Below are 23,374 nucleotides of genomic sequence, written 5' to 3' on the forward strand. Positions count from 1 at the left end.
AATGGAGGTTGGACAGGTGGGCAAATATTACGTAATTTATAGACCTCACAGGCTGGTGATTTGGATGTTGTGGGAGTGGTGAATGCTCTGGAATTTAGTCCGAACTTTATAAGAGCTGTACAAGCTGTTGAAACATATCCTCAAAATAACTTCACCACCTGGGATAGTTCCTTTAAAATTTAAACTAAAAGCTAGTGCATTTTCATCACCATCCCACAACACTGGAATCACCAGCCTCCATAATCACAGGCACTTCTCACAATCAGCTTACAACTCGTATGTTAGACAGCAACCTCCCCCCACCTACAATTCTTTTATTTGATGTAAATTATAAATTGATTTATATCATATTACTTTGGGTTCAGATCTCACTAAGCCACTGTTGGTGCTAAATATAATCCTGCACCATGGCAATGCAATAATCACTATTATCACACACTGTCGCTTTACTGACCTTGGTTTGCTTCAGAAAGAGGCATATGCTAGGCCTTTTGTGAAATCTTCTTTCCTCAAAACGAGAGGTTCAAACATCATCAGTACCCAGAGCATTTTAACATTATAATCAGACCCAGAAAGGACCCAAATAATTGGGGGGGGGGGATTCTCTTTTCTTTTCTGGTGGGAAACAGAAACATCCAAAAGAACTACTTCAGAAGTCAGAGACGTTCCCATCGAAACTAAGACTGCTCCATAAAATTGTTGAAGAAATGGACGAGTCTCTCAGAAATGCAACAACAAACATTCCCTGCTGTTCCCTCCTGGTTCCTGAAACACTGGGAGTATCTACAATGGGAAAAGTGGGAGGTGCAACTTCCCCCATAGTAGGCATGGGCTCATGGTGAAGTCAACACCAGTGTTTCCACCAAGATCCAGTCAACCACCATCAAGGAATTGTACGCCATTTTTGCCAAACAACAAAGTTTATTGGATGATTTCAAGAGTATAGGATTCCTGAATGATAGAGCTGGATTCTTCATAAATTGTTAGCAAGAACATGAATGCCAAACTTACCTGGTGAATGTCCAAGTGGTTGTGGATATCCTAAAGAAACAGAATCCAAGGGAGGTTTTTTTTAAACTTTCTTTGTACAACTAGCATTGCTCTTTGATCCTACTTAGGAAATATACAGTACCTATAAAAATGGTGGGAGTGGGGTGGGAGCTTTACTGCACAAAATCAATATGGCTGCCTTTGCAAGAGCCTTCTTTTGGCTTTTTAAAAAGTTAACATCATGTCACAGTGGTTAAACTGCAGTATTACATTCAAAATTCTGCTCGGTCAGCGTTCAATCCCAGCATATTCTGGCAGCCAGCTCAATGTTCACTCAGCCTTCCAAGGTTGGTAAAAGAAATACCTAGTTCGCTGGGGGAGGGGCAATGTGTACGCTATATAATTAAATTGTAAACCACTCAAGAGTGACTTAAGCACTATGGGGCAGTATATAAGCAGTACACTTTTTGCTTTTGCTTTGTGGGGGCAGGCAGGTAGAGGAGCTGCAGGAAGGACATGACCCATAGGAAAGTGCCTCTTATTCTAAATATTCATTTTGCACTGGATGTCAGGCTGAACAGGTCTACTGAGGCTTATCAGAGAGGTACCAGAACTAGTGCCATCAAAAACTGTATTATCATTCTGTTATAGTCAGGTCTCAGTCAAATTCAAACTACGAATTACTTTAAATTCTTCCACCGATGCCTCCAGTTCAGGTTATATTCCAGAAACAAGGGATGCCAATGTCCCAGCAAGAACTGAGGTACTGGATGTTGTCATGGAGCCTCCAAGAAAGATGGAGAAATACAGACAGTGGTCTCTCATAGTCCTCTGCAGTCATTACACATGTAGCAGCAGCAAAGGGTAACACTAGATAGTAAGTTTAACATGTTTTCAAAAAGAAGTGCTCCTTTCAAAAGATTAAGGACCTCTAATCTAGGTTCAGAAAATATCAGACACACAACAAAGCTTATGGGTCCTATACAACCCTAGATTTTCTAGATGTCTGTGTAGAACACATCCAAGAAAGTAACCATGGTACTCCTGGATACAAAGGCTATAAATCCTTATCCTTTTTGCAGAATCTTATTGATTTAAATTATTTAGAAATCATGTTTTTGGGGGTCCTCCAGCAACAGTGAAGAGAAATCCATGACATTTCTTTGGCTAGCTTAAAATAATTTATTTTAAAAAGCAATTAAATATGTGTATGACATCTACAGCTTCCCATAAGAATAGAAAACTGCTTTTCACACTGGACAAGCAGCTTTCAAAACAGCAGATGCTGCTGTTCAAAGGGAGGGACACTGTGAACTTCAGTGGGTAAAACTAAAGTCTTGGGCTCATGTAGTTAGGATCCAAGCTTGTTTCTGGAGTGAGTTTGGAGTAAAATGTCTGGAGGAAGAGTGCTACTGGACATGGGGAAAAATATGTATTTCTTATCTAAAACATCACAGGCAACAATCAGTATATGCCCATTGCATACACTTCTGTCTGCATATTTGTATTTAGGTCCATAAATATGCACTTGGCTTCCTCCCTTTTTTGGAATCTTCTGTGCAGCCTGTCATATGAAAAGGATACTGTGGGTAAAGGCTGCTTCTCATACAGCATTTTCCTGATGTAAGGAGATATCTGTACACACTTGCCAGTTCCATCCTCTCCCAGCACAGTTAAAAAATGTGGGCTTGCATAAGCAAATATATGTTTGGCAATGAGAAGAGTCATGTCAAGGTGCTTCGGAGGCACAAACTAAAGTGAAGTGAGAAGTGAGAAAGGGTTTAGCATCCCTTTCCCCATCAGTTTCTCTGTTCCAGATCCTTCCCTCAACACTGCTTGTTTCTAGCAAAAAACATGCACTGGACTTCCATGATAAACATATGCACAAAACATACAGTGTGCCTGAAAGGCCTCTGAAATAGACTAGGGTTCTATGGCAGTTGCTCAAAAGGTTCTAAGTAAATCAGCTGGAGTGTTCCCTGCAAGTTCCATCTTCAATATTAAGTAAAACTACAGACAGGAATTGCTGGATAACTCAGTGGCTTGAGTCTCTGGCTGCAGAGCCAGGAGTTGTGAGTTCAATTCCCCACTATGCCTCTTTGAGAGGGGCTGGACTTGATGATTCATAAGGCCAGCTCTGCAGATCAAAGGAGGCGGAGGAGGAGGCGGCGGCAGCTGCTACTGCTACTGCTACTGCTGTTAAGACAAAATGTTCAACCTGCAAGTTAAATAAGGCTGTTTACTTTGCTGACACTAGGCCCCTCCTTTGCTCTGTCTACACTTTAATAATACATTTTAAATAAATATTGCCACTATGCATGGCAAATGGTATGTGTAGGATAACGTTTATTATAATGCATTTCAAGCAGCTATTGAAAACAAAGGCAAACCAGACTGGCTATTCTAGAACAACTCACTAATAAAGTTGGAAACTGCTACCTCCGTATCGCTGCCACTTCTGTCCAGTATTAGCCTCCCCGTGTGTGCCACATATCTTGATCATCTTCAGAATCCTCTTAGTACCTTCACAGCTGGAAGAACATTTTTAAACATGACCAAAGCTCTTGAAAGCTCAAGTATGTAAGTCTCCTTAAGACTCACAAGACCTGGGAATCCAAGACCTGGAACTGAATGAAAAAGTTTGCCATTTTGTTAGGGCCAAAATAAATGCAGCACCAGGCTACTGATGATCAAGATTTTGGTGCTTCTTCTAAAGGTTAGAACCAGCCAACTATCTGTGCAGACATGAATTGGATCAGGATGCAGCACTGGTGGAGGGAGAAAAACCCTGTTCCCCGATGCCACTTACCTGATTCAAACTGTCATACCTTGAAAGTGCAGCGTGCCTTATGGAAACAGATTATCTATGGAATCACCATTGTGAGTGGGGAAGAAGGGTTATGACTTGTGTGATGAAGGTGCAGTGCATCCATGATACACTGTGTACTGGTATAAGATCCTCTTGTATCTTTAACTTTGTTACTCATTTTTCTTCAGGATCCCTTCTCTCTTCTGAAGGCCACCTGGAGTTTGCTAGCACTCCAGGCTTTTACACAGCTTTCCCAATACACTAAGAACAGGCTCTGGACACCATCTAAACCAATCTTCTCATTCCATTACAGCAGTTGCACTATCAATCATCTTTCCTTGGAATCCACCAAGAGCAGCCAGTTTTATTTTGTTGTATATATATTCCACATATTAAAGATGTAAGAATGAAGACACCCAACTACAGAGCTGCTTTTCTCATCCTGTTTCTAAGACCGAAGGTTTTTTTCCTTTAGTCTTTGGAGACCATACCAAGTTCCAGTATGCAAACCACTGTTCCACAGTCTCTCCCTGTCATACATGCAGACCTACACAGAGAAAACATAACCAAACATCTTGTGCTTTGCTCCAGTTTATTAAAATGCAAGACAAATTTTAGTCCCCAACCTGACATTATAAATATAAATCCACTGGAGAGCCATGTTCCATATCATTTCCCCCATTCTGGGCCTTGCAGCACAATTCATGCCACTGAAGAGTCTGGGCAACTGCACAAAGCTGTGATGTAGACAAAGTCCATGTACTTCCATTCCAGCCAGCAGCAAGAAAGACAGCAGGTAACCCAAGGAATAGAGGCCATTCCCACCGTGCCAGAGCCAGCCTAGCAGCAGGGGCAGGATGACTCTCCTTGAAAACTGCCCTCAGATCTGTAACCCCCTTTGCCCACCTCCACTACTAATCTGAGGCTGAAGCAGCCCGAGTCAGGGTTTCCAGGAGGAATGTCACTGAGCAAGAGAACAAAAGGAACTCTTTGCTTTCCCACCCGCACAGAACAAGTTTCCTCTTACCTCAGTTTAAAGCATTAACAAGGAAACAGCAGCCACAGAGCTCCACAGTGCTCCTGACAGGCTAGGTGCCTCACCTGAAAGGCCAAGATTCTGTCCCACAATCCAGCCTCCTCTAGTTCCAACATACTCCAGGACACCTTTCTTTTTACTTCTGCAGAAAGCCCTCCTAAGACAGGGGTGTAACACAGATCAATCCCAGGCAGGAAATCCCAGGACAGGTCCTGCCTGCCCTTCATTCGAAGCTTGTAGCACCACTAAGCCCTGGATGATCCCTGTACTTGCGTAGGGAACACAGCAAGACAAGTGCAGGAAAGGAATCCACAATTCTGAATCCCATTCTCCACAACTGCCTGCAGAACAGCCAGCCAGGCCAAGCAAAGTCCCACCCTAGGTTCAGAGCCCTAACAGTCATTTCCAACTCTCCTCTGCCACTATGGAAAGTGAGCGCAGGGGAGAGGTGAGGCCGGTCAATGCAGGCCCCATGTTCATGTGCTGTTGCCTTGTTCCTGCTCAAAGAGTACCATGGCCAACTGGGCCCGGGAGCCCAGGCCTTCCAAGCTACTTTGAACACAACGGTGATACTGCTCCTCACTCAGCCGGGGATTGCAACTCTGAGGCCGGTAGTGCTGCAGCAGGGCTGGCTCCACTGCACGGAACACGTGCAAGTTTGAATACTTGACAAAAAGGTCATAGATGTCCATGGTCTCCAGGATATCCTCATTGTCCTGGGCATCTGTTGCCATCCGGGTGCGGGCTGCCATATAGTCCGCATTGTAGAAGCATGCTTCATTGAAAGCATCCCGGTCAAAGTGGCCAGCATCACGCACAAGATCCAGGCCAGAAAGAGGTGACGGTTGGTTGTGAAATGCAATTGTGGGGTTGTAGCCCTGGAAGTGGATAGGGAAGAAAACCTGCCAGCTGTTGATGGTATTCATGCGGCACCGGTTGAGGAATTCGATGGTGACTTCCGTGCTCACCCCTGCCACGAAGAAGAGTGTGTCCACAGGGTGCTTCTTGGAAATTATGTCCATCACCTTGATCTGGGAAGGGGCATCTGTCTTGACACTGATCCAGGGGATCTTTACCTGTGTGTAGCGTCGCTCATATTCCGTGATGCGTGCCTTCACCGCCCCAAAGACATCATTCTGAGCTACCTGCTGAGCCTCAAAAGGGTCATAGATGAAGAGGAAGGTCAGCACAGCATTCTCTGCATTTTCAAAAGCTGCTGCAGCATAGACCTCTAGGAAGTGGGCAGCATAGTCTCTTTCTTGAGCTGTCAGTGGCAAGATGACATTGACCCGACTAGCCTCTGTTACATAAGGCATAGGGATGATCTCCACCTCACTGAGGGGGCGCAGCAGATGGACTCGCTTGGCCAGGGAGCGGCTGTGCCCTTTCTGAGTCACCACCTCCAGTTGCAGATCCAGAGTGTATTCCATGCCCCGAGTGGGGTCAAAGCGACGGTAGCCATTCAACAACTGCTGCTTGTGTATATGAAGCACTGGCTGGTATCGGTGGTTGAGCTCCTCCACTGCTGCAGTGACCACATCGGCCACATCAGCAGCGTCTGCCCCTCGAAGTTCACATTTGGGGGCCCCATCCACACAGGCAAAAGCTGCCTCTTCAGTAAAGTAATCCCAGCGCAGCACCTCAAAGCGGGTCTTGGGCTGGAAAGGAGGAGCAATGCCGATGGGCCACGTGGCACTCAAGTCGCCATCTGCAGAAAGGCTACTGGTGTTCTGGATTTCCAGCTGCAAGGGCAGAAGGTGAAAAGGAGTCAAGGGAGGCTCAAGAAAACTTTTTTCCCCAGAAGCCTGAAAGGAACTATTGTGAGGAGAATATACAGAGAGACTCTAGTAATATTTTCCCTATACTGAGACATATGTACAAAAGTCTACTTACCTTTCAGGTAAATCCTTCTTCAGAGATTTAGGCTTGCCTTCCATGCATTATTAGTTATACTGAGCATTTATGAAACACTTTTTGAAAATCAAGCACCATGTAATCTTTAAACATTTGTCCTCATCATAACAAAACTGTGGGAAAGGCCACTTACAAAAGGGGGAAGGAGAAATAGAGACAGTACCTCACTCCAAGGCTGAATGCTGGCTCAGATTCCAACCCCCCACCCTCACCCCCGGAGATTCAAGGCCACTCTTTAGCAGTCTCCCTGTTCCCACTTGCTCTCAATCATGCACCTCACTTTGGCATAAATGCTTAACATTTAAATTACTTAATGAAGTTCTGCCATTCCTCCAATACACCCCAAATCAACTAGGCACCTATTGCTGGTCTCATCAACAGTAAACTTTAACATTCAAAAGCTTTCTGCTTCAGAGAACATGGGAAAGCTCCTTGCTCAGTACAACAGTAGCCCTATGCAACCAGATCCTGTGATTCAAATAGTCATAACAGTGCAACCCACTAACCTTGCACTAACTACCCTTCTATACCGGCAAGGCTAAGCTTATACAGTACTCAATCCAAGGTGCAGTACATTACTTGTGTAGTTGAACAGAGGCATCAGAGAAGAATGTGCATGCAAAGTTATACTATCCTGCCACCTGGTGGCAACAGTGTCCCACAATACGAATCTGGTTCTGGAGCTTCCATATATGGACTGTTTTGCCCCATTAAGTAAAAAACCCGTCTGCTGGAAGAAAGGCTGCATCATTCTAACTGTCTGTATTTCAGACAGTTTTCACCTCTAAATACAAATATATTTGTAAATAAAAAGATTTGCACCAATCTTTGGACAATAACAGGGACCACTGTCTCTGGAATCTAGGAACAGGCAATTTGTGGGAGGCCCTGTCATTCAAACATATGAAGTTGCCTCACACTGAGTCAGACCACCTCACTCAGTATTTTCTATAGGGTGCTACTGCACTGGCTTTTCAGGGCTTCACACAGAGGTCTTTCCCAGTAATATCTGGGAAATGCTAGGATTGAACATGTGCCCTTTTTCACGGAAAGCATATGCTCTACCATTAACCGACGGCCCTCTTCTACATGAGAGACTACTGTCTCCAACGCCTCTTTTGAAAGTTGGCGTTTAGTCTTTAGCGTGTCTGCGACTTGCAACTCTCCAATAACAAGTCAGAGCAGTATTATTCAGTATGGCTCAACCCTCACTCATTAAGCATGCAGAAGTCAACTTTCTCATAGCCTCAGCTGCCATTTCCTACTAAAGCACATTTCTAGTCTGTATAACACAAGTGAGACAGTCACACATCCACCTCCTCCTTTGTCCCGAGTTTTGGCTTAGCATGTTCTGCTTTCATGGAAATTCTGAGCCATACCATATCTCCATGCTTATACACTACATTTTTATAGATACAGCAACTTCTATGTCACAGAATACATAAAGTCAAACAACTAGTCGAATGGAAAGAACTGTAAAAGGAAGTACCCATAGCCAAGCTGCAGTCAGCTCTGCATACACTAAAGAAAAGGTTGAGACAGGAGGCTCCAGATAGGACAGTAAAGAGACTCGTCTTTCTCCAAAAGCCCATCTCATGGATAGTAACTTTTTGCTGAAGTAATTAAAACCCAAGTATATATTTGTGGTTAAACTCTGCTAATCTAATCTCTCAGAGCAAGTACAAACACACTGCTTTGCATAACTATATCAGGTAATCAAGTGTTTCCCAATTAAACTGTTTTAGGTGAGCAAGCAACTTCTGATCCTCATACTGTCTCTGCCCAAGTAGTCTATGTTCTCCCACCAGAAATCAAGGAAATACCTTTTTTCTGTTTTTGCCTGACTCTCAGACTTGTGGAAACCTTCAGCATTCTGCTTAAAAATGGGCAAAACATGCTTCTCTGATTTCTGAGAGTCAAATGATATGCCATGTTAAATAACGAGTGTACACTTTATTACACTCAAGTGAATGTGAGTGGCCTCAACCTCAATGAGGACCATCTGCTGAGCAACAGCTTGCAAAAGAAAAACCCTACTGGCTCCCCCCCGCCCCACCCCGCCCCCATTTTTTACAGTTTCAGGGGTTGAATTCTGGAATAAAACACATTTAGCATCCAGTTTAGCCCTAAGTATGTGAGCCTAACTGATCATCCTCTGCACAGGCTTTTATGTTCCACTGAAGTGAAATGCCAACATTCACACTTAGAATGTATAATATTTCATTTGGGCCACATGCCATTAATAGACCCTTTTTCTTTATTTTGATTGTGTGTGTCTAGAGTTCGTGGTTATTCAATACATTTGGTCTAATTTCTGGCCTTTGATTTTGTCCTTAAACCTTACCAAGTACTCTCGCCTGAATTATATTACTTTTTTATATTTTGGGGTTGCATTTACGTAGGTCAGACAGTTGGCCTAGACATGATACACCCTGAACTGCCTGGCTGCCACTTCACCTCTGTACATCAAGATCTCTGGATGCAGGGGTTCCTGTATTCTCCCCAATGCTTCCAATCAGTGTAACAACAGGCTGACTAAGCTAGGAGGAATGTAATAACTTTCTTGGGGATTAGGTCCCAGTTGGTAACAATCAGAAGCAGCACTGGCAGAGCATTTATTAGAGGTCGGCAAATTTTTCAACTGCAGCTTTTACAACCCTTTAAAAACATTTTCACAGTGCAAGGAAATTTGTCAATATTCTTTATTATGTTTTTACCTGCCAGATTAATTTGCTGCTATTACAGGAGAAAGCACTTTTCATTAATTCATACCAGACTGCAATGGATTAAGTATAGTCAGCTTAGTCAAATTATAATTACTGTGATTATTCTCACTCTGATGCTTATCTGCACTCAGACACCACCTGCTGTTCAAAAATTGCACCTTATGTCAATGTGCAACTGAGCATAACGTTGGGAATTTGTTCCTATTCCAGAGGGGCCCTCCAAAATCAACTTTTGGGGGATCACATCCTTGCTCTCTAAAGTATTAAGCTTGCCCACATATACATTTCTCATTTTTAAAAGGAGATTTTCTTTTCTTTCTCTCCTACATGACTGATTACACCGTGTATGAAAAACATCTCAAATGCCAAGTAACAGGACAGTATATAAATAAATCACTTTAAAACTCATGATTGTACTATCCAATATGAATTTGCAGCAGCACAGATAAAAGGAAAATTCAGTGTGTAATACTAATGAATGTAATTTAGCACAAGTCCTGAACACCTTTATGCAGTTTGGTTCTGTCCTTTATAATTTTTCAAGCATACTTTCAGGTGTCTTAATGTTTTGTTGTTTCTGTTACACAAGCCAAAAGGTTGAATGTCGAGTTTATGAAACTATCAGAATGCCAGCCATTTCTAGATTTGCAGCATGTAGAGTTGCAAACGATGACTCAAGATCTACCTTGGAGGCTAGTGCTATGCCCAGCAATGAGATTAGAAGGCAGACGGCTGTCTGGACTCATCTGGCATTCTACCAGAAACAAACCTTTACTTCTTAATTCTTCGACTTCTGAATAAGCATGCACAATTGCCGCCTAATGTTCACATATGAACTAAGAATTTCTTTTGAGGGATCTATTGCACAGTTACGACTTCATTTGAGATTTTATGGAACTAGCCAAAGTTCAGGAAAATTAACTGATAACTAAAAGTACGACATATTTTAGTCTCACCTAGTACATTCCTGTTTCATTTTTCCAGTTCAAAAATGGTATTTAGCAATGCCTTGCCTGCTCAGATATCTCTGCGGGCCTATCTAAAAACTTAACAGCACACATGAATCTGGGAAACACAAGGGCTGTTTTCCCATGAAAGGGGAGCCATAAGCAGTCCTTGTGTGCGCATGTAATTAACACTTTTTCACTGCCCACTCCTTTTCTCATGCAAACCACCACCACCTCTAATCATTTCCATCACTTGATTCAGCAAACATAACTGGGATCTGGATTCCCCTTGCCCCCTCCCCCCCCTCGGCAAGCAAGAAGAAGTTAATGTGAAAAGTAAAGCACATAAGCAAGCAAGCAGGCACTTCCCCCTTTCCTATCTTAAAAATATAATTCAGCCAATTTGTAAGGGATACCCAACTGTGAGGATTCAGAGTTCTCTGTTTCTTGCCAAACATGTAGGGCAAATAGGGGGATGCCATAATCAAACCAAGGCTACCTCTTCCTTGTTCTGTTTGATTAGCAAAGAGTGCGTGTGTGTTTGCGGATGGTGGGGGATGGGAAATAAGGAGGGCAACTAGATATAGAATCTTATTTAGAGTTAGGGAAGGAACCTGTGGCTACCCACATATTGTTAGAATTTAATGCCCATCAATCATCACGAGTATTATCAATGATTAGAGATAATGGCAGCTACAATCTAATATATAACCAATGTTTAAGAAATAAAAGGAAAGACAGGCAATATTCAAATATCCTAGAACAGTGAAGGCCACATCCCTTAAATAATGGTTCTCGGTCTTTGGTATTTAACTCACAAAAGACCCAGCTAGCATGGCCAGTGATCAAATATTGCAAGAGTGCAAGTCCAAAACATCTGAAGTGCTAAATATTGAAAATCTATGTCTCAGAAATAAACTGGGGCCAAAGCCAGCAGTGGGCAAAGACAGAGCCAAAAAATAGTTGGGAAAAAATCCCTTCTCCGTATAGTCCTAACTTCCCATCTCTCTTTTAAGTTGTTTCTTCCTTTCCTCCTGCCAATCCTCCTCGTCTCTGCCTGCTGGAGAGGGATTGATTGCCTTTGCCAGATCATTTGCAAAAAGTTCTTGAAATTTGGCCATGGGGCACCAGTTGCCTATCCTTGCTTCAAAAATAGCAGAGGAGGAATTGCCTCCATAACTTGCTCAGCCCAACCTACCTGACTTTCTGGTGAATGAATTAGGCTGTATGATAAACTAGCAGCCCCATGATCAGCCCAGCCAAATAAAGGTCTAGAATCCTATTCATTCCCCACATGATGCGTCAACAGCCTTACCTGCAGTTGCTGAATTTCCTGGTAAGTGTGCTCCAGCTCTACACGGGCAAAGTATCTGTGGAGCCTGTACATCTGGACAGGATCCAGCACTGGATGGACAGTGAATGCAGCATTGAATCGTGGATCACTCTCTCTCTCAGGGTCTGTGTTCTTCCCAAGCTCAAAATACTGGTATCGTAAGCCCTGGGCAAAAAGACAGAAAAACACACTGGAGTCGGAAATTCAGGTTAACAATTCTGATACAGCCTTCTTTTCACAAACAATTTTCTGTAGTTGGTCCTGACCTCTGAAATGTTTTTCTTCTTGAAAAGGAAAACTTACCTTTATTGCCTTCAGAAGAGACTGACCAAGTTACTGCTTGGTCAGCATTACTTGTTGAAACGCATTCCTTTGATTGTCCTGCTATCAGGTTAGGCTTCTTACCTACTTTTGGATGTGTCAGGTTAGAGTTAGAGTAAACTATGATTTTATTTTAAAATCAGAAACTGTACTAAGAGCCATTGTGGCTGTCTGCAAACATAGAAACTAGTCTCAGTCAAACAGAACACTGATTTACACAATCTCGTCTCAGATCCCTTTGTTGCACACCTTCCTCTCTGGAGATCAACTCAAGCTTGTTTTTCCATGAGTATTCACTAAAGATTTGGTGGATAAAAATCAATGAATTTTTTTAATTGATTCAAATCACAATTTAAATCATGGTTTAAATAAAAAAGAATAGTAAGGAAGGAGGAAAAAATGAAAAGTGTATCATACTGGTATCACCTAAGACACGCTAAGTGAAAAACCTATATCAGAAAGTATTAAAGTAGCATGGCAACAAAAATGCCATTACCCTGTATGGGTACTCCTGTAAGGAGTAGAATTTCTTGTTTTTTTTTTTTTCTTTTGTGGCATTTGGGAGAAATTATTAAAATCTAAAAATATATTCAATTGTGATTTTAGATTTATGGTTTTGGGAGTTATAGTCCAAAACTGCAAATATGCATGTCTCTTACTACTGTATTGTGTAAGCAAGCAAAACAGCAATGGAACAGCGGTCATCTGTTGGTACTCTTATTGAGAATGGCTCATAGGAAACAGCACAATGCTACAACAGAGTTTTCCTCTGAGATGCATTCTCAGTAAAATACATAAAAGGTAGCTGGAATGGTTTAAGCTTTTTTACCAGGAAAAGGGAGGCTACAACATTTTTTCATGGCAAGTTTCTCCTCCAAAATAAGAGAAATGTCTCCTATGTCCAGATAATCACTCATATATGCAGGCAGCTTTTATATTAGCTCCCCAAAACTCCAAAAATATCTGGGCTGAATACTTTAGCTAAACATATTACAGTGGCTAGGAAAACAACAAAGCTCAAGTTTAAAATGACACTAAGTTTAAGAATAATCTATTTTTCCAAAAGCAGCCAATAGCCATTATAGAAAATGCCATCTCCGTTATTTGGTAAGACATGCTCTGAGAGATTCAAAAAGGTTATCAGAACTTGTAACAGGAGCCTGAACAAAGCAGATGCACTGACTGCATGTTAGGGCTGCCGTATGTGACATCAGGGTGGATTTGATTTAAATCAAGCTGATTTAAATCACTAGTCATTAAGACTCATTTTAAATCCTGATTTTAAATGTAGAGACTCATTCTTGCTGGTAGTTACAATCTTTAATATTTGTAACCAGATGAAGATTTCATATTTAGAAAAATAACCTGTCAGATTAGTAAAACAGCTATATCAAAACAGATTAGTTTAATAGGTTAATCGTTCATATTTGGAGAACTACTTAAGTTGTTTTATTTAACTAAAACTGTAACGTTATATAGCATAAATATTCTCGTATTTGCTTAAATACCAATGTGTTCATTCTTTGTACATAGATTTGCAGAACAACAATGGGATTAAAGTCTTTTCCTGAACTTTGTTCATTTTATACCATTTTACTGTGAAAAGATGCATGTTAGCTCAGCTTGGATAACTTGGATTAATTAAATTAGCTTAGTTTACCAAAAATGTAAATACTGCATGAATAAAGAGCTTCATACTAGCTAAGTTCTATTTCATGCTGAATAACCTTTGAACTATAATGTATCTTACATAGAAAATTATCTTTAGATTCTCCCCCCAAATCATTTCACTAAAATAAAATTGATTTAAATTTTAAAAATCTGTTTGCATTATTTTTTAATCATCTATTTTAATCCACCCTGTGTGACATTCTACACAACATAATGTGTTATCAGGGCAAGTGAGATCTTTGTACAGTTTCTTTCCTTATGAAGCTTTCCACTGGAATTCTTCCTTTCCCCTTACATGGAGGTTATGTCCATAAAGAAAATGCATGCCAAGTGAAGCAGCCCTCAATGGAATCAACTCTCACCTCATGCTCTGCCACACAGTCCACTCCTGTGTAGTCAATGATGCACCGCCCCAACCATTCATCAGGACGGGCACTGAGGATGTCATTCCGGCAGCTTTCCAAGTGAGGCTGTAGGCGCAGGAGCAGGGCCCGGGAAAGCAGATAGCCAAAGCCACCATAGCAGTAACGTCCTGGAGTATCTCCACCAATGAACTCTTCAGGACGGCCCATGTAAAGCAGAGTATCAATGCTGAGATGAGAGGCCAAGCGGGTCACACGATGAGCTTCTGTGTAGGTGTCATCTTGTACCAGGAAAACCCAGTCAAAGTCAGCCATATAATGGTCTAGCACATACTTGACGGTCTGGTACATGTTCCAAATAGGCCTCTCGTCACCATGCGTCACCACCAGCATGCCGTGTGGCACTTTGCGCCCCCGTGTGCCTGTGAAGTAGACCAGCCGCTCAAGCCGATGCCCTAGTGTGCGGTTCACTGCTACTGCCAAGGAATGCAATGTGTTCTTTGAGGTCAGCACCCCCACAAAAAGACGTTGTCGCATGCCCAACTCTGTGCTGATGTATCGGGTCCTTTGGGAATGGGGAAGGTGATAAAAAGAAAGAAAATGAGACAGCTGAGCATGTGCAGTTTTTTCTTCTCAATCAGCAGAGTGAATAAGCCTCACCACTACCACCTCAGCACCATGGCTCTGTGGGGGATCAGCTGCTACCAGAAGTCCATCAAGCTCCTGATCTGCAAGCTACCTTTCCAGTGTCTGGTCTGAGAAATCACCCAGGACTTCAAGACAGACCTGCGCTTCCCGAGCTCGGCCGTGATAGCCTTGCAGGAGCTGAACGAGGCTTACCTGGTGGGTCTCTTTGAAGACACCAATCTGTGTGTCATCCACGCAAGGCAAATTACCGTCATGCCTGAATACATTGCCATGTATTTCTAAGCAAGACCTCAAACTCCTTCAGGAACATTTGACACACAGGCATGTAGAACTGGCAATAGATAACAACATAAGCAAATTGCACTCGATCCAACTAAAGGCCTGTTTAGTCCAATATTTGCTCACAAAGCGGCCAGCCAATGTGGCTATGAGAATCTGACAAGTGAGCAAAAATGCCCTTGTGTTCCCCAGGAACTGATACACAAAGGCATGCTGCCTCTGGTTCTAGTCTACACTGACTTCCCAAGCTCCATTTGTTCAATAAAATTTGTCTAGAGCCCACACATACACATAACTACAGTGGTGTAAGCTGGAGCTGCTTCCTTATAGTGCAACCCTTTGCGACTCCAATATGTATGCACACACACGAGAATAACAAAATGACATGTGGGGCCAATCACATGCATTTTTGGCAACCAAGGAGACAAAATGACAATTGATTGGCAAAAGCCCAAAAGCTGTCAACATTTCCACACAGATCACAACTACAAAGAACCATAGAACATGAATATAGCTCATCTTACAAGGTGAGTGCATGTGCAGGAACAAGGGAGGGACAATGGGGCCTTAATTACCAGTTATTAAGCCATGAATATGTGTTACTATAATTATTCCCAATCTTTCTTTGCTACATTTATTCCTCCAGTTCCTCCTCCTCTTTCCATCACGTTTTAGCTTGCAAGCCAATAATTTCATTCCTGTCATGTTGTCTGTGCCTATGCTCTCCAGTGACACAGCACCAAGCATCTTAACAATTAATTCATAAATAGTAATCGTCCTGTGTGTACCACCAGTATGCTACAGATACTATAGCATGCTAAAAATTTATCAAATATGAACATTGCTTTATATGCACAAGAAATAAACAAAATCACTAATAAAAGTGTCTTGTCTCTTGTCATAGGCATCCTTCAGTCTCGAGAGACTATGGTAACATGCTCTGAATCGAGGAGTGTCCTCTCCAGAGCATGAAGCCCGGGTAAGGTAATATGGAGGATAGGCTGTTACCCAAGCAGCAGATCCCCCCTCTCCACATTGCTGAAATGGTCCAATGGAAAGGCAAGAGCCAATACGACTGGTTCCAGCAACGTCGCAGGAGTTGGCAGAACGACACGAGCTGCCTTCGGGACTCCAGCTCCGGATTTTGCCTCGAGGTTAACTCCTGAAGCCTTTTCCATTGGTGGATATAGCCACAAGGCAGTGGAGGTTTGAAATCGGAGTTTTCCTTCTCCTAGATGGGCTGCCTTCCATGGCTGACGAGCCCCACCTACCCTTGTCTCTTAATACACTTCAAAATAGGGAATCCAGAGTCGTCCCCAAAAGAAACCACAGACTAAAGCACATCAGTAATTTAGTTCATCAGTAATAACCAGGAGGAGAGTACCTGTACTTGGTAGCCATTGCTCAGTTTGGCTGAAGTTGCACTAACTCTTGCTTAAGGGTCAAAACAGTAGGGGGGGGTGTTAGCTCTTTAACCCTCATCAACCCTAAGTGTGCTCTGCAGGCTGGTACTTATATAAGCAACCCACAATGCCATACATACCCAGACTGGAACAAACAGATCTCACCACAGGATCACCTGTGATTCTGACAAATACTGTGGAAAAGAAGAGAAAAAGGCTAGGAAATGCCTCCTGAAAGTACTCTGTAGAGACAAATGGTATAATAGAGAGTTTCAGAGCCTGTGAAGTTCTCTGCCCATTTTTCTTCTCACAGAGAAGCATCTATTCAATGTTTTTGATTCACCCATTTTCCATACCCATTCCATCAAGATATGAACCTATTTTTCAAACCCATAAAGAAAGTACCCATGAAAAGGCTGGACTATCAGCCACCCAAAGAATACAACTGTAATATTCAAGTGCAAGTTCTGAGACTGCCAGACCAATTCTGCAGGCATAAATCACAGCATATTTGATTACCATGACAAACATTTTACATATGCTGTAATTGCACCCAAACTGCTTGTCAGAAGCCATCTAAGAAAAAAAAAATGAAATGCCAGCAAACACACCCCTTCCAGGCCTGCTATGAAGCCATCTGCAGTCTCCATCATTACACAGCCCGCTAAGAAGCTAATCATAATCCCCAGCGAGTAGAAGAGGCAGCTGTGAGAGACAAGGAGGGTATAAATACTGGAATTCTGCCTAGGAATGTATGTTCCCATCACAGACTGACTGGTGCAACTGGAAATCCAAAAACATCTATTATCTGTCAAGGAAGTGAGAAGACACTGGCATCTCCTATTGAAGTAAAGACTCCACATAGCAAAAGGAGATTACTGTACCATGCAAATGGGGGAAGGGGGAATCATCTGCCTCACTGTGACATTACAGTAAAAGTCCAGAGGCAGGTGGCCTGTCTCTTACAATTAGCTGCAGGTTTTAATTATTCATACAGAGCAGGAAACCATTCCTACCCGCCCACCCCCATCTCTAACCTTACTCTCACACACAGTGGGCTTATTCAGTCTTTTGCATCCTGCCCATCCCTCCCACCCATCCATCCTTCCTCCTGGGGACAACACCACTCATTCAGTCCTTCATCCCTAGGCCCCTGATCCACAGCATTAAGTCTCAGACAGTGTTCAAATTTAGACTTTGTGGCACATGAGAGAAGAGTAAGTGGAATGTTGAAAAATCTGGTGGAAGGACCCACAGAAAGACAGAGGGGTATTTTAAGATGGAATATCCTCCACATATTATGTTTGGTAAAAGGTAAGAAATAGGGGAAAGAGAAATGAATGAAAGAATCTGCAGCAGCTCTTTACACTCTTCAGACCAAGGCAAGCAAGGGAGATGCGGGGGTGGTGAGACAGAAAAGAATGAAGACCAATGCCAGCTATTCTGATATCTCTTTGAGTACAGATGCATCCATGATGGAAAAGCACCTTTAGACATATTTTCTACACGCTGGTTTGTATGCTACAGCGCCCAACTATGTGCGAGAAAGCTGCAGTCAGGATGTTCCAGCACAGAACTAATCATAAGCCAAAAATAATGACCTTTAGCTTCCAGAAAGTAAGTTAAGATATGGCAAAACTGTAGCCTCTTCCACAGTGAGAACAAACTGGAGAAGTAAAACCTGGACAAAATGTGCAGCAATAAATCACCTAGAACAGGGTCCGAGGTGTGGTGCAGGTGGTGTTAAAATGCCAACTCCTACCAGCCCTAACCACTGACAAGGAATGTTGGCACTTGCAGTACAATAAAATCTGAAGGGCTGCATGACTCCCATCCCTGGCCTAGAGAAAAACGAAAAATATAACAGCACCAAAAATATAGTTTCCTTTATTTCATCTGTTTACAGATAACTGAAGTGCACATGTGCTCTCTCATTTGGCTCTTTCTCTCACTCGCTCTTCTCTCTTTTACTCTCTGCCTCATCATCCTCCCTAACTGGCAGAATGACAGGAAATGAAGAAAACTCTTGCCAGAGGTCTGCACTGATCACATTTAGAGGACTTTTGACATAAGGCTGAAAGTCACATCAAATTAAACAGAGGGCTGCAGATAGACCCCATCACACCTTCCATATTAAAGGAATTCAACACATGAATTAAAAGCAGTCTAATATGGTTTAAGTTCCTAGGTGTGCTGCTTTGCTTATTAGCATAACAAACATCTGAAATATCTCTAAACATAACCTGAAAGCCAACTTATGACTATATTTCTGAACTTACATGCAGCATGCACTTTCTATCAGTCTGTAATTTTGCAAATGTATCAGTATTCCACCATCAACCAAGCCCTCATAAAGGACTGAATTGAATGTATGCTACTCGCTCTACGTGGGGCTGCCTTTGAGGTTGATGCGGAAACTCCAAGTGGTGCAGAATGTGGCGGCCAGACTCCTTAGTGGAGCGAGAAAGTACCAACACATTTCTCCTATTCTGGCTGCGCTGCACTGGCTGCCCATTTGGTTCTGCATTGACTTCAAAGTATTAATGCTTACTTATAAACCCCTAAACAGTTTAGGACCTCGATATTTGGCGGAACGCCTACTCCCACCAAGGTCTACCCGTATCACTCGCACGAGTCAGGAGGTGAAGCTGAGGAGCCTGACGCCGAGAGAGAGGCCCGGAAGGAAAGAACTAGAAACCGGGCCTTCTCGGCGGTGGCTCCTCGCCTCTGGAACAATCTCCCTCCAGTGATTCGTGCGGCCCCTTCGCTGGGTATCTTCAAAAACCAACTGAAAACATAAATGTTCGTACAGGCCTTCCCTCCAGCTAATCCTTGATGACCTCTTTCTTCCTTCTTTCCTTTTGCCATCTTGAACACTCTATTAATTTATTAGTGGATGTTACAGTTTTTGTGTGTATATTTGTATGTTTTTATTTATGTATCTGGAAGCCGCCTAGAGTGGTCACAAGACCAGATGGGCGGGGTATAAATAAAATAAATAAATAAAATAAATAAATACTCAGGCATGTTGACTAACACATCCAGCCATACAGGAAGATGCAGAAACTTTGGCCAAAGGAAACATGGGAGCTTACCAGACGTGTGACAGTCCTGTGTAGACGATCAACTAAGTGTGCCCCAAGTGCCTTTTAACTGTTTCAGGGTATTCCTGGGAACAATTTGCAGTCCAAACATAATGGATGGAGGAAAGGAAATGGTATCTGTTTATGTTTAAACTAGTGGGAGATGGGCATGTTAATAATAGAAAAGGGAAAGTTCCTCAGCTACAACAATTATTTTTAAAACTTTAAAAGCATTATTGGAGGGGAAGCAGAGGAGTAGTACATTCCCACCACCTCTTAGAAACACTCAAATAATGCTCCTGTGCTGTTCTTTTAATACCAGGAGAGTTCAGAACCCTATCTGCATTTTACCATTTAAATTTTTTTAGTTTTTAAAATTCCAAAGATACTTTCCCCAAATCTGCTTTCTGAGAGCTGAAAAATGCACATCTCACCTTTCTTTTATAATATTCAGGCAAGTGGACACTGGACAACAGTACCATGGCAATAGAAAAGCTACATTCATAAATATATCAGAAACACCCTAGTTGCGATCTGGTGTAAAGTGGTATCTAAGAGACTGAACTGAGAATCACCTCTGCCATATACAATGGCCTTAGACAAGCCACTCTCTCTTGGCCTCAATCCCTGCAAGCTGCAATATGAGGGACAATAATACTGACTTACCTTACTGCAGGAATGGGCAACTGTGGTTCTCAAGACGTTTTTGACAGCAGTCCCTATAATTCCATAGTCTCTGATTGAAAGGGAAAACATTTGGAGGGCCACAGTTGCTCATCGCTGCCTTACAGGGTTATGGTAAAGATGACAACTTGAAAAATCAGGTGAAGCATTTTGGACTCTTGAAAAGAAAATACAAAGATTTAGTATAACTATTGCATTTGGTAGTCAAAAAATGACTGTCTGAAAAGACTCCTAAGAAAAACTTCCATGACTCAGCCCTCATTCACCCAGTCTGTTCTGGAACAGCCACAGACATCCTGCTCAGGGCATTGTGGCAGTAGCCATGGCCACTCCTCCTTGCTCTAGCCCACCTCCTTCCAGAGGAAGCTATTAGTACTGAAGGACTTCCTGAATAGCCAGAGCCAAGGCTCCAAACCTTCCTTTGGGAAATCATAAAAGGAGAGCAGACATTTCAAAAGAAGCAACAGGAAGGGGGTTCGGAGTTCTGAAGTGATTAATGTTCACTACCAGGTAACAGTTCTATAGAACACAGCATAACATTTCTTCTGTATCAAAGCCTCTTACAGCTTTTTCATCCCCAGCTAACAATTACTACAAAAGCCTTTTTGCAACTTGCTGAATCCCTGTAAGAGAGCTATCATTACAGAATTTGGAATTTCATAAAAAGTTCACTTTTGTTACTTTTTACTCTAACTGCCACAGGAAATAATCAGCAGTCAGGAAATTAGAGAAAACCTGATGTGCGCACATCTATGTCCCAGTACACTGAGCACAAACCATTCTTTCACATGGGATATAGTTTTATATGGGACATAGTTAAACAAAGATATTCACTACCACACTATATGGTGACAGCCTCCAAGTTGGATAGCTTTGAAATGGGCTTTTGTGAAGGTCAGGCTTTGAATAGATACCATTTGGAGAGACAGACAAGTACCCTGTTTTCCCGAAAATAAGACCTAACCTGAAAATAAGCCCTAGTTGGATTTTTCAGGATGCTCGTAATATAAGCCCTACCCCCAAAATAAGCCCCAGTGAAACCCCGCCCTCCGCCATTGTGCATCAACCAGAAGACGGTGACACGACTGTATCTGAATAAATGTAGATGGTTGTACTGTACATGAAAAAAATAAAACACCCCCTGAAAATAAGCCCTAATGCGCTTTTTGGAGCAGAAATTAATATAAGACCTTTTCTTATTTTCGGGGAAACATGGTAGGAGGATGCCTGCTACACTCACATTCTGTTTCGGGAGTTTCCTTCAGGCATTTGGTTCACATTGCTTTCATAACGATAAATTTGATAGATGCCTATCTGGGAAACCAGATCGGTCTTTATCTGATTCAACAGGCTCTTCTTATGCTATACAGATGTGCTTTATCATGTTTGGGCCAACAAGTGGCCTAAAAGGCAGAGATTCAAGCCCACTTATGTCAATGATCTTTTACATCATCTTTAAGCTCATGTACCCAGGACACTTACCTCACAAGAGTAGGACACAGAATGTACCCAGCACAGGGTGGGTAGTTCAGTAAACTAACCTAACATAAAGGGAATGCACGTCTACAAATATGTATGCTGACTGACCCACCAGTACACTATTATCACGGTGGCACATTCAGTCACTGAACCCCAGAAGCCTAACAATAAAGGCACTGACTATCCCTATAGCTTCAAGCATATATAACCAGCAAAATGGAAAACCATGAAGCCTGGGAGTGATATAAAGAAGGAACTAGGAATACTTTGGGGACACCCTGTGCCCATTATCTACATCTACCCTTCCTACCCACACCCACTCCAGTTTCCTTTCCCCTCACAGATAGATACCTGATCGTTTTCTTGGCGGGCTTGCCTGGGTTTGGAGGCTTGTAAGGCAGGACGCGGGGCTCCCAGCTCTGTTCAGGCTCTGTGCCCAGGCCCCCGGGCACAGAGTTCGGCTTGCGGGCAGCGTTGCTCTGCCCGGCCTGATGCTGCTGCTGCTCCAGACTCCCATCTCCGAGGTTGCCCTGGCCAGGCCCGCAAGGCTCCTCGACCCAGGTAACGCTAAGAAGGCTGAGCGTGAAGCCTAGAGACACCCCGACCACCACAGGCCCCACAGGGCGCAGGAGGGACAGAACCAACGAGAAACGCATGGCACGGCTGTGTGAGCAGGGGAGGAACTGAGGTGTGGGGGGGGGCTTGTACTCAAAAGGGGGGGCTTGCCTGACACAAAGGCAGGGAGAGCTCAATGTCTTAAGGTAGGTGGGAGGGAGGGACGGAGAAAGCAAGCGCTGGCGTCGGGGGGGGGCTTTAAAGGCACAGGGAGGAAGGGAGGCACACGGGACCCGTCTGAAGAGGGTTCACCAAGGAGCCTCCTGAAGAGCCTCCGAGGTCATGGGGGGGGGGGGAGGGTCGGCAGTTCCTACCGGGATGATGGGCCACTCACGCCGAGGAGCCAGGCGGGAAGGAACCTGGGACCGGCTCCGGCTCCTGAAAAAGGGGGAGGGGCAGCGGCTGCCAAGCAACGGAGGAGGGGCGGGCCCGGTCCAATTCGGCACCCCCTTTTGCCAGAGCCGAGCCTATTGGTTTAGCCGTTTCATTCCCGGCCCGGGAAAGCGGGGGGGGGGGGGGGGAGAGAAGGCAGGAGTGGTGGCGGTGGTGACGGCCGGGGAAGCGTCGTCGGTTCTGTTCCTCGCCTTGCGGAAGGAGGAGGGCGAAGCAAGTAACGTCACTCCCGCCTTGTCCCGGGGAGAGGGGAGCTGCCGCTGAGGCTGCCGCCGGCGCCGTCCGACGTGTCACCCCCCTGCGGCCCCGCCCCTCCTGTGGACATCATCCGTCCGGTCCGCCCCCCCAACCTTCGTTAGCCAATCCCTGATCGAAGGCAAGAGCGCGTCAGGTTCCGCCTTGGGAGTGGTGAGAACCGTTGAAACTGGGCTGGGCGGTTGGTGTTCTCCGAGGAGGGGGGCGAATGCCCTCAGTATATAGTGAGTACCTCAGTTATCAGATGAACCTTGCTGCCCGGGCGGAACGCCTGGTATGAGGTTCAGGGTTTGCTTTTTAAGTCTGGTGTTAAGAGTGTGAGTTGAAAATGCAGAAGCAACTGGTGGGTCGAGGGCGGGCGGGGCCCAAGAGAGTTACCATAAGGGTAGTGTGTTAGCACCAAGTGTGTCAGCGGACTGACAAGCG

At 43.7% G+C, this 23,374-nt stretch overlaps 1 protein-coding gene across 1 annotated transcript; it reads right to left on the reverse strand.

Moving 5' to 3' along the window:
• Positions 1-4,374: 4,374 nt before the first annotated feature.
• On the reverse strand, positions 4,375-22,998 carry CHPF (chondroitin polymerizing factor). Its single transcript, XM_020792137.3, has 4 exons — positions 22,037-22,998; positions 14,110-14,674; positions 11,738-11,920; positions 4,375-6,577 (listed from the first exon to the last, which is right to left on the reverse strand). Exons 1-4 carry the CDS (start codon positions 22,339-22,341, stop codon positions 5,312-5,314), a joined length of 2,319 nt encoding a protein of 772 aa, XP_020647796.2. The 5' UTR covers positions 22,342-22,998; the 3' UTR covers positions 4,375-5,311.
• Positions 22,999-23,374: the final 376 nt, after the last annotated feature.

The sequence above is a fragment of the Pogona vitticeps genome, chromosome 1 (genome assembly GCF_051106095.1).
Source record: "Pogona vitticeps strain Pit_001003342236 chromosome 1, PviZW2.1, whole genome shotgun sequence".
NCBI classification, from domain to species: domain Eukaryota; kingdom Metazoa; phylum Chordata; class Lepidosauria; order Squamata; family Agamidae; genus Pogona; species Pogona vitticeps.